The sequence below is a fragment of the Prionailurus viverrinus genome, chromosome D2 (assembly GCF_022837055.1).
Source record: "Prionailurus viverrinus isolate Anna chromosome D2, UM_Priviv_1.0, whole genome shotgun sequence".
NCBI lineage: Eukaryota > Metazoa > Chordata > Mammalia > Carnivora > Felidae > Prionailurus > Prionailurus viverrinus.
The window spans coordinates 29,935,578-29,951,338 of record NC_062571.1 but is presented as its reverse complement, the minus strand read 5'-3'; the positions used below and the strand labels follow the sequence as shown (position 1 = coordinate 29,951,338).

The 15,761-nt window shown below is 39.3% G+C and overlaps 1 protein-coding gene across 2 annotated transcripts in view; it reads right to left on the bottom strand.

The window, feature by feature from the left end:
* The window catches only part of MYPN (myopalladin), a 76,753-nt gene that overhangs the window by 15,601 nt on the left and 45,391 nt on the right, over nt 1–15,761 (bottom strand). For both annotated transcript variants that reach the window (XM_047825703.1, XM_047825704.1), the window contains exons 10-13: nt 13,170–13,760; nt 12,655–12,793; nt 1,814–2,035; nt 468–617 (exon numbers count right to left, since the gene is read on the bottom strand). In XM_047825703.1, the coding sequence (XP_047681659.1) occupies nt 468–617; nt 1,814–2,035; nt 12,655–12,793; nt 13,170–13,760 (1,102 nt within the window). The remainder of the gene's footprint in view (nt 1–467; nt 618–1,813; nt 2,036–12,654; nt 12,794–13,169; nt 13,761–15,761) is intronic.

Below are 15,761 nucleotides of genomic sequence, written 5' to 3'. Positions count from 1 at the left end.
CTCTTAAGGGAATTTTAAGTCTTTATCCTTGATCTCATTCAGAAAAGGAAAGTGAAAGATTATGGCTTTCCAACTTTTACCAAAAAAAAAAAAAAAAGACATTATGGATTTGAGGAATATTTACAAGCCTTTTTGGAGTAATTTTCTTGTTCTCTAAAGAACAAAACAAATCTTTTGATAGAATGATTTATAGACTTTTCAAGAGAATCAATGAGTTGATAAGCACAAGATTTAGCCCAATACATCTGGGACACAGCGAACAGATACTACTAATGTCCTTTGACAAAGTCTGAAGGGTTGAATGACCCATCAGTGGTCATTTTAAGCTGTGATACTGTGCTCTAGTTACACACAATCACAATGCTTCTATTTATTTTCCTCAGCAATGCTTAGTAACTCGCACTTCTCAATGACATCAACTGCTCCTTCCTCAGAGTGCGGCACAGCGCAGGACCCTGCTTCTGCACCTGGGGATTGGCAGCCATGATAGTGTAGTTGCCATCGTCGTCACTGGTGGTGGAGTCAATGTGCAGAGAGCAGGTCCCATCTCCTTCTCGCCTCATTTTGCAGTGCTCATTTCTCTTTGAAATCTGCTTCCCATCTTTGAACCAGTAAACCTGCAATGAAAGATAATCAAGGAGAATCTACACTGTTCTGTACATCTTTTAAAGTAGGAAGTAGGGTGAGGAAAGGGCAGATTGCCATCTCTACAAGTGACCCATCTCTTATAAAGCACTTAGAAAAAAATTATAAAATATATTCAAATGACTGTATAATATACTGCTGAATTTGTACATATACAGCACTTAGGTCAAAATTCTGTATAACTTAGGATTGAGATCAAGCTTTTGGCTCTTTTTATCGTATTTCATAATTGCTTAAAAAGCCACCCCAAGGACCAGACATGTCTCCAGAGGCAAAAGAATGAAAACCAGGAGGCTGAATTTTTCCCCATTGTCCTATTTACAAGCTCAAGTCTTCTGCAGTTTCAGATCTCAGGGTCTACAGTAGCTTACCTTACTTGAAAGGTTAGTATGGTTTATCATACCAAGTGGAATGAGGCCAGGATTCACTTGTTAAATTTCTCATCTGGCTAAAATTTAAATAAGTATCTTTTTCATGTTGGGTTCTGCATGTATCAAGGAGATCTCTCAAAGACAGGAGGGTTAAAGTACTGATTGCAGCTGTTCTCCTCTACATTTCCTGGTTACCTAACCATACATGATAACAGCATGCTAATGTTTGTGAAAGTAGAGTGGAGAGATCCCCTACCACAGCCACACCGGGTGTAAATCCTTCTTTCAGATGATTGCCAAAAAAATCTGGTGACTCGTAAGATTTTTCAGCAGCCAGTGATAACGATATGACATTTTCAGCATTTACCCACCTAATAGTAATGATACAAATATAGTTCACTTTGTGCAACAACAGGCACTTTGTGGGTATTCGATAAATGCTAAAAAAAAAAAAAAAAAAAAGGAAAAAGAAAAAAAAGAAAAACATCAATTTGGTGAGTTTGGTGGTTGAGGGAATCAATAACCCAAAATGGAGGATTATGACTAAGAAGTTTATTTTAAACTTTTATTAAAATTCTAACTTACTTATAAATCAGATTTATTTTTGGCCTAATTATTTAACGATCCTATCCCTGACTATCTCTTTTTAGTTAAATTATCTGGGCCTTGTTAATTTTCTGGTATTGATTTTTATTCCCTCTGTAGATACATCCCTAGAATCTGATAGGATTTTCTCAAAGGCACTGTCTACAGTTCTGTGCTGTTTGTTGGCCAACTGGCTGATCATCTTCCCCTACCTTTGGAACAGGTATCCCAACAATTTTGCAGGTGAATGTCACTGGAGAGCCTTCTGTAACACGGAAATGCTTGAGTCTTTTGTCAAAGATGGGAGCTATACACTTGCCCGTGGGGATCTCATCATGTTGGATTTCATCATCTGATTCATCAACAGGGGTACGTTCCAAGCGAAACTCTATTTCATTCATCAGCCTCTGCTCAAAGCTTGAAATTTTGTACTCCTGTCAAAATGGCAAATATGTTTAAATTTAAGTTCTATGGGTGAGAAAGAAGATATTTATCAGTATAATTTACGGATGGAACTTTTTAAGATTCAGATTTATATCATGGAAACCCAATAAACCGGGCATGTTCCATTTCCGGTGCCTCACCATGGAGCACTAAAGGAGATGCCAATGTCTCTACTATAATCCCAAACTGCCTGAGTGAATCCTGATTCCTCACCTTGAGTATGGAGCCCCAGTAGCATCCTGTAGAGAAATGAAGATGGAATGTAATTTCCATTACTACTATTAATGTCTATTTCAATATGTAGAACTTCCTATTTGATAATATGGCAAAACTATTCTGAACTGCATTCTGATGTACGCCTGCATCACCAACTTCCTGTCTCTACTGGACATTCCCATCTGCATACTTCCTGAAACCTGTCTTGAATAAATCTCCCTTGACACCATATCCATCTTCATTGCATCTCTCTACTCCCACCACAACAAAACTACTTGAAATAATTTTCTATTGTTATGGGATCATTTCCTTGTCACCCACTCTTTTGCTAATGTACTCCAATTAGCCTTATGTTCTCATTGTTCCACTGAGATTACTATTGTCAGGGTCTCCAAATTTGCAAAATCCAGTTGTCACTTATCTGTTCTTACCTTACCTGATCTCTCAGCAGCATTAGACAAAGATGGCTACTTTCTCCTTTTTGAGACATTTTCTTCTGTTGGTTTTCACAACATCATATTGGTTTCTCTTCTCTTTCTTTTGCTGCTCCTTATCAGTCTTTTTGCTAGCTCCTAATCCTAGGTAGGTGGTTTCATCTTATCTCACAGCTTCAGATACCTTCTGTATGCTGATGACTTCAAATCCATATCTTTAAGTCTGGTCTTTCCCCAGAACTCATATACTTGATGATCTGCTCTACATCATGACAGTCATATACCCAGTGATTGATTCTATATCATGGCTTGGGTGCCCAATGGGCATCTCAAACTTAGCATGATCCAGACACTTGATTTCTGTCTCCCAGAGATGCACCTACCCTACTCTTTCCCATCTCAGGAAATGGTGCCACTATTAATCTATTTAGTTAAGTAGTTAAGCAGTGTTTCTCACACTGTCTTTGGTGAAAGTCAGGTTTTTAAAAATTTCTGGTGTGTAGTTTTATAAAGTAAAATAAAAATGAATTACTAGCAAAATGAAATTTAAGACGTGTACAAAATTATTATATTCAATAGATATAAAATTTCTCTTCCAAATTGCTATAAAAATTTCCTTTAAATTAAAACAATTTTTTTAATGTTTATTTACTTTTTTTATTATTATTTAAAAAAAAATTTTTTTTTTCAACGTTTATTTATTTTTGGGACAGAGAGAGACAGAGCATGAACGGGGGAGGGGCAGAGAGAGAGGGAGACGCAGAATCTGAAACAGGCTCCAGGCTCTGAGCCATCAGCCCAGAGCCTGACGCAGGGCTCGAACTCCTGGACCGCGAGATCGTGACCTGGCTGAAGTCGGAAGCTTAACCGACTGCGCCACCCAGGCGCCCCAATGTTTATTTACTTTTGAGAGAGACAGAGACAGAGCTTGAGCGGGGGAGGGGGAGAGAGAGAGGGAGACGCAGAATCCAAAGCAGGCTCTAGGCTCTGAGCTGTCAGCACAGAGCCCGACGAGGGGCTCGAACCCACGGACCATAAGATCATGACCTGAGTGGAAGTCGGACGCCCAACCGACTGAGCCACCCAGGCACCCCTAAAAATTTTTTAAAAGTTTATTTATTTTGAGAAAGAGAGCATGAGTGGGTGAGGGACAGAGAGAGACAGAGAGAGAGAGAATCCCAAGCAGGTTCTGCACTGACAGTGTCAGCGCTGACTCCTTCCCAATGCAGGGCTCAAGCTCACGAACTATGAGATCATGACTTGAGCCCAAATCAAGAGTTGGGTGCTCAACTGAGCCACCCAGGCGCCCGCTATAAAAATTTCTTGATGGTTACACTCAGTTCCTGTTCTTATGTTAAGGTGGAGAAGTGATAGCTTGCAGACTGTCACGGGTCCTCAGACTACATTTTGAGTGTACCAAGTTAAACCCTAAATCTAGGACTTGTCCTGAATTCCTGTCACTCCCTCTCTCTGCCTTATTTGATGAAGCTTAAATGTCACTTCCCTAAAGCAGCCTTCCCAGTCCACTTCATCTAAATTAACTCCCCATTCTAATTCTCTACACAGTACTGGTTGCTATCTAGTATATTTCTTGTTTGTTTGTTGATTGAGTGATTAAATATCTCTAAGGATTAGAATGTTAGCCCCACAAGAGCAGAGATCTTGTTTATCTTGCTTCTCACTGTATCAGCAGCACCTGGAATAGTGGTCTGCCTCATGGCACGTGCTCAATGAGTATATGAAGAATGAGTGAATACGTGAATGACATGGGAGGGGGGCAATCGCTTGTTCCATTTATGCATCTTTGAGGAATCCAGAGCCAGGGCTTGTGTTGAAAGTGAGACCTTTTGTTAAGCTCATGACTCTAATTAACCATAATTTTGTAATTTAGGTGAGCTCCTTGGAGATGGCAGTAGGATGCTCCTGAAATAGAATATGGAAGCACATGGCTGATGTACATCTGTCCTTAGTGTTAGAGTAATTGAGTTCAGGACCCATAAGGTGTATTCTCAAGCTATTAAATCACATTACTCATGTTATTTTATTATTGTCTTATACATATTATCACCTGAATTTGTGTAGAATTGGAACTTAGGAAAAACACAGAATCAAATGTTTCTTGGTTTCAATTTCTTGAAACAAATTTTAAATCCTCTCCCAGCCACATCTCACCCTGAGTAAGCAAAACAAATCCACAGCTCTTTCAAGATAGAGAAAATGATTAATCTCCAGTTAAGCTTATTAATTTTCAATCAGATAGTTCAAACCAGTTAAAGTAAAAAATTGTTCACTTCTATTTACTTGAACCCTAGTTTAAAAAGTATTAAGAAACCTGGTTTAACAGTATTAGACTATTTTCTACATTATAGGAACTTTTAGAAAGTTAGTAATTAAAGCTTTCAACTATCTATTAGGTTGAACTATATGAAACTGACATTTTTGTAGGTCAACATGTAGAATTTTATATGATTCAACCTAATACTTCACAATGACTATATTTTCCATAAATATATTAAGTGATCCCCCAATTTGAAATATTTCTTAGTCTTGCCAATTTAAAAATCACATGAAGAATACGTATTTCTTCTTTGTTGAATTGCATTTATGCTTCCAAATATATGTTATTTTCCTTTTTAGTAAATCTGTTTATTTTCTAGGATATTTAGGACTAAAACCAATGACTCATTTTATTCGATTACTATATGAGGTAAAGTGAGGTGTTAAACAGAAGCTTTTTATTATTTTATTTATTTTTTAAAAAAATGTTTTATTTACTTATTTTGAAAAAGAGAGAGAGTGAGTGTGAATGTGTGCATGAATGGGGAGGGGTAGAAAAAGACGGAGAGAGAATCCCACGTTGGCTCTGCACTGTCAATGCAGAGCCTGACGCTGGGCTTGATCTCAAGAACCGAGAGATCATGAACAGAGCCAAAATCGAGTCAGACACTTAACTGACTGACCCATCCAGGTGTCCTGAGCTTTATTATTTTAAAAATTACATTTAAACAGATCTCAAACCTCATACACACACAGATGCTAGGGTTCAGAAAACCCTAGAGTTTTTGTGAAGGTGGCAAGACTTCATGTTCTTTTATTAAAGAAGGTCTTAACCTTCTAAGGCTTCTCATCTTATTTCACTAAGTCCCCAAATTCCAGTCCATTCCATATCACCTCTAGCCATTTTTTCTTTCTTTCTTTTTTTCTTTCCCTAAGCCCAGCATGGAGTCCAACACAGGGTGTGAACTCACCACCCTGAGATCAAGACCTGAGCTACGATCAAGAGTCGGACACTTAACCAACTGAGCCACCCAGGTGCCCCTAGCCATTGTTTTAATGAAGTCCTTGCTGTAAGCTAAAGAACCTTCTCTGAAGCCTCTACTGCCTGAGCTGTAAGGGCTGGTAACTTCCTGGCTAAATATATTGTCAGAGTTATTTACTATGGGGAGAGATGAATTCTTGAAATTTTATTTTGAAAGTATGAAGTAATTTTCCCAAAGAAGTGTTATTGTACATGGTGGTAAATTATGATTATACCTAACATTCAGGAACACAATGGATGGTATATATGAGGCCTAAGTGTCTGACTGAGAATATAAATACCACATTGTCTCTATGTATTCCAAACTTGATTTTACCAAGTTGGGGCCTGATTTTGTGGAATTTATAAGTGTTTCAATGGATTTGATCCAAGGAACTACAGAGGCAATATGACTAAAATATGCATATTTTGTTTTACTATAAATGTATTCACATTGGTTATATATTTATTATTTTGTCAACACTGCTAATTGAGAGGTCATGAAAACAACACTCAATGAGTTATTTAAAAAATACTACTCATAACTAGGTACTGAGGATACTGTCGCAACTAGATCTTAACTGGAAGTTTTTATTGAGGCACTAAGATGGGCTAGATGTCAGAAAACAAGTGGATTGGCAGACAAACTATTCTCCAGAAATTTCAAAGCAGGTGCTTACAGACAGGTTAGATGTCTGAAACTTTTCACCACCATGGAGATACAAAGGAGTGAGGAGGGAGAAGATCCAGGGAGAGGTCTTTGGAGAGGGCTGTCTCTGCATCTCCTACCCCCACCTCCAGCCCAAGGGTTCCTGCCTTCATTTCAAGCTCAGCGAGGGAGGCTAAATGGACCCATTTGGAGAGCTTGCTTTGTTGTTGTTGTTGTTGTTGTTGTTGTTGTTTTTTACAGTGGGTTAGTATCTGATTCCTGCCTAAAAGCGCCAGAGTGAGGAGTGAGGCAGCTTTTTGTCAGTGGGCAAGCTGAAGGCTGAGTAACCTTCACTCCTGCATTGTGTCAAGGCGGAGGACCTGTGATGGTTCCCGTCACACACGCGTGGGCCACATACAAGACAAAGCCACTGTGGGGTCAACTTTTGTCTCTCCATGGCTGGGTAAAGGAGTCAGGGACAGCAGTTGGTAAAGTGGGGGAAGAGAGAGCAAAAAAGAGAAGAAGTTGGCCACACTTCCCTTCCTGTCTTTGGATTCACCATTTGTAATAGTCCCTGGGTGTGGGGTATGGATGGGGGTGTTTGTGTGTGGGTTCTAATTTTTGAATAAGGATTGGAGTGGTAACTGTAGGCTGGGAATATTGTACTACTAGATCAAGATTGTATTTTGCAACAAAGTAACCATAGAAGCTTATAGGAACTAAATGTAGTCAAAACTGCTTTTGAGATTGCCTTATATTTGAGATTGCCAGGAGCAGGAGAAGAAATAGTCTGTCCCATTGAATAAATGTAAAGGGATACTGGGAGAAAAAAAAATTCTTTTTAGACATATTTGCTTAATGTACCAGGTATAAAATGTATAAATTAACAATGAGCAACAAACTAAGAATACTGTAGGTCAAGGGTTTCCATGAAAGATTTCACAAAATATTTGGGAAATCAGAAACAGGAATAAGGAAACCATGCAGCTGTGTGGCAGGGGTAAGTGGCTTGTTGCTAAAGCACCGAATCTTTACATCTGAGATGGTATCAAAGAATACGACCCCCAAAGCAGAAATTGACGTCTTTTTGTAGTGCTTTGCAACCAAGAATTGGTATCCCAACTACCCCTATCACACATAAATCAAGGTTGTCATTCCACGTTATGACTGACGGGACTCAGATTTGTAAACAGGGGCGCCTGAGTGGCTCAGTCGGTTGAGCGTCCGACTTCAGCTCAGGTCATGATCTCACAGCTTGTGAATTTGAGCCCCGCGTCGGGCTCTGTGCTGACAGCTCGGAGCCTGGAGACTGCTTCCCATTCTGTGTCTCCCTCTTTCTCTGACCCTCCCCTGCTCATGCTCTATCTCTCTCTCTCTCAAAAATAAATAAACATTAAAAAAAAAAAAAGAAATTTGCAAACAAAAGCAATATGTTTTAGTTACATTTAGGTACTTCCTGCACTGTCTGCACAACGACTGTACTGCTGGTAGATGCACGCTTTGAATTTCCAGGGCTGAATTTATGTTGCTTTCTCCATTTTCCCTTGAGTTTTCTCTTTGTGAGTAAAAGCAGCAGTTTCTGCATTAGCTGCTTTAAGTTATGTCTGTGTTCAAAGGAGAAAATATTTTTTTGTGTGAAGCTAACATTCAGTTAACACCAGAGTTTAATTTCAGTGTTTTCATCTTTTTTACTAAAGTTTTTAATGTTTGTTTTTGAGGGAGGGAGAGAGAGAGAGAGAGACAGAGAATGAGCAGGGGAGGGGCAGAGAGAGAGGGAGACACAGAATCTGAAGCAGGCTCCAAGCTCCGAGCTGTCAGCACAGAGCCCGACGAGGGGCTCAAACCCGCAAACTGTGAGATCATGACCTGTGCTGAAGTCAGGTGCCCAACCGACTGAACCACCCAGGCACCACTGTTTTCATCTTTTTAATCCATTGATTGACATGGATTATTATCATAGGGTAGTATCCACAATTAGGCATAATCAGAATCTATATAGTCAAGTGAGTTACTTTCCATGGATAGGCAACAAATCCAAAATTTTCTATATGGTCAAAAGTTTCATTATCTTATCTGAAACTAATGTAAATCCCATAACTATGTCTGTGCCAGACATAACAGGGATGCAGCAATGATTAAGACATCTATGAACCCCAGCTCCCAGGGAGACTGTGACTGGTGCATCCTGGATGGGTCCTTGGCAGATGACCACGGACACTTCACTAGCCCAGGGTCCTATTATGCTCAAGGTAAGCAACCTGAGGTCAATGGCTGTGTGGAATTCTTATTAGAAAAGGAATGGATAGCAAGAGTCACAAAATAGGGATTTTCATAAAGAATTCATAGAAAGAGATGAAAGAGGTATGGTTTAAACAGAAGAAATGACTAAGCAGCTTAGAGAAGAAGGAGATTCGATGAACAAAAAGCATAGCAAGAATTAGGAACTTATTTTTTCTTTTGTCATACATTGCAGGATCTGGCAACCACAGACAGTTTTAAAGAGAAAGGAGCAGAAAAAAGAGATGGGAAGGTTTCCACAGAATGAGGTCAAGGAGGAAAGTTGAAATAAGACATTGAGAGAGAGAGAGAGAGAGAGAGTGTGTGTGTGTGTTTGTGTGCGTGTGTGTGCGCGCGTGTGTGTGAGCACTTGTGCACGAGTGTGTGTTTAGAAATTAACAATCACCAAATATTTACTGGGTGCATAAAATCATGTTAAGTCATGTGTGAATTAAGGTCATGAAACTTTCATTATTACATTTTATGATCCTGGGTTCCTTTGACCTCTCAGATTCACCTTGCTAACCTAAACCATTTAAGTTTTTTTATTTTATTTTATTTTATTTTTTTTTATTTAAAAAAAAATTTTTTTTTTCAATGTTTATTTAATTTTTTGGGACAGAGAGAGACAGAGCATGAATGGGGGAGGGGCAGAGAGAGAGGGAGACACAGAATCGGAAACAGGCTCCAGGCTCTGAGCCATCAGCCCAGAGCCCAACGCGGGGCTCGAACTCACGGACCGCGAGATCGTGACCTGGCTGAAGTCGGACGCTTAACCGACTGCGCCACCCAGGCGCCAAAACCATTTAAGTTTTATTGATGTCCACTGAAGATCCACTGGTGGTGAATGACACTCTTCAAAGTAAGGAATGATGCAGCCTAAAATCTAGAACTTGGGCACCTTTCTTGGCCTACCCTCAACTCAAAGAAAATTCACTGTCAGTTTAGAAAGCTAAACATTTTAATAAATATGAACATCGGAAAGGATGACACCTTTGTATCATGCGGTGTTCTAGGAATCAACCAGCAAATGTTAATTGCTATTTACAAATGTTATATAAAATGAGTAAGAAGGTAAATACTGAAATATTACAAAGAGAAATACAAGGTCATGGATATGTCAAAGAGAACCCATTTTCTAAAACATTAATTTAGAAGTTCGTGTTCTGGGGAAGAAATTGTAGTCAGTATTCATTGTTTAGGACTTAAGATGTATTTTCATGCTCAGCCTAATGTGATAATTCTAGACCACACAAATACTTGCTATTCTTCATTTGCTAGGAATAAAGTAGGGCCTGAGAGTCCAGATTTCTGGACCTAAAAGTTTTCAAAGCAAAATAAAACAAACGCATATGCTTCAGAAGAAATCATTTGCTTCCCCCCTCATATATGTAGGCTAATATGGGAAGGAGAAAAACTGATCATTTTGATTACGGGTCCCCAGACTGTGGATATAGATGGCTATCAATATGCAAGTGTTTGTTGATGATTGGTTTCCACCTTCCTAAGTATATTTTCTTAACCCTAGCCAGCAGGCCACGGTACTTTGCAGACAATATTCACATCTTCACCATCATTTCCCAAGGCAAAAATGACAGTATTATAAAGTGGTCGTCATTTTATTCTCCAAAACTTGCTGTGAATCAAAATCTACCAACCTAATGCAAGCTTTCCATCTTAGAACCTTAGTTTCCTGAAAATTCACTGTCAGTTTAGAAAGCTAAACATTTTAATAAATATGAACATTTAGCTGCATTTATGCAGCTTGGTTTTCTTATCCATGGCATAGAACTCAGTCTAGGACCAATTCTGTAACTAAACCACCAAAGCAATTCTCAGAGTAATGATTCTCAGGAGAACACTGATGCATGTCACAGACATTCAGTAGTAAGATGCTTTTTGAAACCATTTCTGCTATTAGCCCTGAGGTTATTTCATGATGGAAGTTTAATAATGAGTTCTGTTGGGTTTATGACACTCAACTCGTAGAAGTTTGTATTTACACGTTACTTACATTTCAGGTAATTAGGAGAAAAACCTACTTTGCCATGAGTTGGGTGGTGGATTAGCATGGATCTACCTACAGAGTAACTAAAAAAGTAAAATCAAACAGGTTGTGTGCTGGCCTGTTATCATTTTTACAGGGTTCTAATTGCTCCCTGAGTTGTAAAAGACATAGGCTGAACACAGCTCTGATTTCAGTGACACTTCGAAGGATTAACAACCCAAATGTGATGACAGTATTATAGGAAAGCAAATCTGTGTCAGACAGAGCAACATTTATGAGACTTAAAGGTAATTGTCATAAAACTGAAAAAGGTTGCAGAGTTTCAGGGAAAATGTGACATGTCCTGGAGACTAGGGCTCTAGTTCTAGTTCTGCCACTGACAATTTGACAACTGTGCCTCCGTTTCTCCATCTAGAAGATGGAAGAGAAGAATAGTTGCTTCCCAGAAACATATGTAGTTCGGCGGAATAATATGTGAGAAGCATACTCAATTATAACAAACTTAAATATTCTTCTTCAATTCAATAGTTTAAAGTCAATTTTAAAAGGATTTTAAGCAGTACATTTTCCAACTTGTTTTTTTTTTTTTTTTTAATTTTTGGGACAGAGAGAGACAGAGCATGAACAGGGGAGGGGCAGAGAGAGGGAGACACAGAATCGGAAACAGGCTCCAGGCTCTGAGCCATCAGCCCAGAGCCCGACGCGGGGCTCGAACCCACGGACCGCGAGATCGTGACCTGGCTGAAGTCGGACGCTTAATCGACTGCGCCACCCAGGCGCCCCTAAGCAGTACATTTTCAAGAGAATCTACTTAGTAAAAATTGCCCAACATATAGCACAATTGTAAAATACTGTATATCCACGGCTCCACTAGAGGTAAAAGACAGAAACACTAAAGAAAACAGCATATGGTCGGGGAAATCTGGAGCCTTGTTTCCAGGGATCACTTATGCCACAAATTCCACAATATTTGGCATATAGTTTTGACTGAAATCTTATGTTATATTTCAAAATAGATTTGATTAGTTCCCACCTTGGGAAATAAACCAAGAATTAGGTTATTAAAATATAAACCTACATTTAAAAATTAACCATGATATAAAATATAAAAATAAATGGCTCAGGTAACAAAATAGTCTATTGTTGTTTTATCTGATGCTCACCTATGGCTTTCCTTTTGCTCCTTCAGTGTGAGCACTTACTAGTAAGCAAGGAGTTGTACGGGTTGAACTACAGGATATTGACTAATGTCTATTTCACATGATTCAACCTAATGTGAAGAATGAGGGGAACGGGTGAGCAGACCTCTAGCACATTAGACTGTAGGAGTCCGATAAAGGACACCATGAAGTTCCAGAGCTCTTTTAAGTCTAGATCATCTTATATATTGAAATATTTCAAAGATGTGATGGTATTTGCCAATACTGAGCTAAGGATTGCTGGCATGGCCAACAGACTATCTAGTCTCTCTCCTTCTTTGACATATTCCATTCTACATAAACACATATAAACAGTTAAATTGAGTTAACTACTGGGGTAATCAAGAACTATAGAACTATGTGGATGACTTTCCTATATGACCATTGGTTAACCGATGCTCTACCTTCTAAGACTGCAGGGTCAGCCTCACTGAGGTCTGGTGACCTGACCATCCAAGGACTGAATTAAGTGAAATTATATTTCTTATGATGAAATTCCAATAAACCATTTGAGCCCGACAATCTTACCTGCTGGTGTGATCTGACATCATTGAAATTCATTTTTTTCCCCAAGTCCAGAATCACTGCATTCTTAGTTTCACGAATGTAATCATCATTCAGTGGTTGGGGAGACTTTGTATTTTTCTTCATTAGTCCCTGCGATGGCCTGTAAAATAAATTCACACCAGACATACCCATGAAAAACCCTGGCCTGTGTCCAAAAGCCTAGATATCAGAGTGGCTGAAATGGCAATCAGACACTAGGAGTCATCAGGCACTTATGGAGGGCATCTTGTGTACAAAAGTTGAGCACTGCACAGAGAATCTGTGTTTGTAGAGGTGTTTTCCATACTTAAATTGTTAAAAATTATTTAAAGTAATCATGCCCTTTGTTCTAAGGTGTTCAATATCCATTTAGTGTCTAAGAGATAGGATTATCTGGGAATCCACTAAATGAGAGTCCTGTCCCAGACCAAGCTATTGTATGCATAAATCCTTTCTTTAGTGACATCGTTTACATCAGAAACCTTAACGACACTTACACGGATGGTGCACTTCTAGGCAGCCCCATGGCATTGGTGGGTGGGATGGCAGGGAGAGAAGGCAGAACGGAGCTGAGGAAAGCCACTGGGTTCTGAATCCGGCTGGTGGGAGAGACAGGAGCTGGGGAAACACAGCGGGGCTGAAACTGGTTTCCACTGGAGATGGCAAATATGAGTGGCGGCTGTGCTGGCTCTATTGGAGCTGGAGGGGGTGGCTCGTTTTGGATGGAAACTCCTCCTAGAGGTTTGGTTTGCACGGAGGGGTGAGAAACTAAGAGGCTTTCTTTGCTCACTGTCCTCTGAATGGTTTGAGGAGTGCTGCTCAGGGTGAACACTGGAGAGCTGGAAGGGGACACAGTTGCTGCGGTGGTATTTGTAGAGGGGAAGAAATGCTTTGGCCGGGCCAAGCTGAAAGTCTGTGATGAAGGGGGCTTCACCTGCTTGCTGGACATTGTCACCGCCGGGGAAGCAGTGGAGTTCAAAACACTCATGTTGAAAGGAAACTCCTTAGGAGATGAAGGAGATGGGTTTTGCAACTGCTGTTGTTCCAGTAAGACTTGGTTGTGAAGCTGTTGTAGCTGGCTGGAATCACTGCACACAAGAATAGGGAAAGAGAAGGGAAATCTGTCACCATCGGCTTCACCCATCAGAAAATGCACAGACAGGCTGTTTACAACTTTATGCTGATTCAGAACCAGAGTTGCCAGAAATAAGCTAATCAATTCCTTGCGAGTTGTTTCTCCTTTCTAAATCTGTTTTATTCTAAGAAGGGAAAGAACCACCACAATGCACAACTCCAAAAGGCTTCATTCACATTGTAATCTCTGTGTTGTGACCCTGCAACATAGCAGTCCAATTTTAGAATGCTTACAAATCAGAAAAAAGAAATAGAAACAATGGTCCTCTGTTAGGAGTGCCTAAACTTCTGATAGGAGCAGGCTGTATCTCAGCTTTGGGACAGAAGACAGTGAGCTACACACTGATGTAAGTAACTGAATGTGTTGTATTCTTCATTTTGCCTCATTTTAAAACAAACCTTAATAAAGCCACAGGATGTGTCTTGGTGTTTCTCATCCTCTCTTGACAACAAAGCATCATAGATAAGGTGACCATATGACCTGATACATCCTGGGCAGCCTTGGTTTATGCCTGTTTTCCTGGCATAATCATTAATAGTGTTCTTTTACCCTCAAAAATAGCATGGTTTTAACAGTAGATTATATGGCCACCCTAAAAATAAACATTGCCTTAGCCTTTTCTTGTTCCTAAGAGGACAAAGAAGATCAAGCCGGGTCTACTTTCTTCTTTTATAGGAAGCTGAGTCACAGAAACATTATATGATTTGACTTAGGTCTCACGGTCTATTTAGTCTATCTTAACAAAATGGTTAATTATTTTTTAAGAAAAAAACGGAAAATGAAAATCTCTAAAAATTGTATATGCATAGAGCCATCAGGACTGCTAAACTGCTGGTTAGAAGAATTGACTCTCCGGGTGCCTGGGTGGCGCAGTCGGTTAAGCGTCCGACTTCAGCCAGGTCATGATCTCGCGGTCCGTGAGTTCGAGCCCCGCGTCGGGCTCTGGGCTGATGGCTCGGAGCCTGGAGCCTGTTTCCGATTCTCTGTCTCCCTCTCTCTCTGCCCCTCCCCCATTCATGCTCTGTCTCTCTCTGTCCCAAAAATAAATAAACGTTGAAAAAAAATTAAAAAAAAAAAAAAGAAGAATTGACTCTCGAGTGAGTAACCATAGGAAAATCCACAAAGGAGACTTTGGTGTCCCAAGTCCACCATGATTTTATGTTCTTCGGATTTTATGTTCTATGTTCTGGAACATAGAAGGTGATCTGGTGAACATGAGATCTATTAAAAATGAAAGGTTCTGTATTTTCCTACCATGAGGAAAGTCAATACCAACAGCAATAAAGTTGAAGCAGGAGGTTCTCCAAACCTTGTTTTTTTTTTAATTATTGGAGTTTAAGACCTTTTTCCTTCTTTTCATTAACATTTCTGATACACGATATATGGAAAAGTAACTTCACAAAACAGAGTCCCATCTGCTGTTAGATGCTACATACTGTGCAATCCTTTGTTCATCTATGAAAATTCTTGTTTTGAGTTAAACTAAGAATGCAGAAGCATTAGTCACTTGGCACGGTAACTTCTCTCTCTCCTTTTTATAAGTGAGTATATAAGCTGAGAGAATAAAGCAATATAATTAAAAATTAATTAAACCTTTCCGTTTCATCATAGATGATTCAGGCAATCAAGAGAAGCAGAAATATCTTTGTTAGATTATCCTTAGAAAATATAAAATATATACAATTAATATTGTTTCTGTTAGTGTTAATTTTCCCAATGGCATGAAAATACAAAAATCTTTACATTTTTAATAGATATCATATTTGTCAGGTCACATTCTGTGATTGCTACAGTCTGAAGATAATGCTATATGGTTTTCAGGACATCTCTGCATAGAGTAGTCTAAGTAAAGTTTAGCCTTATGATATTGCAGAAATATTTTATTGTGGTTACAGAAATAGAAAAAGTAGTATCTGACAAGTAAGTAATCTTAGAAAGATGATGATGATAAAAG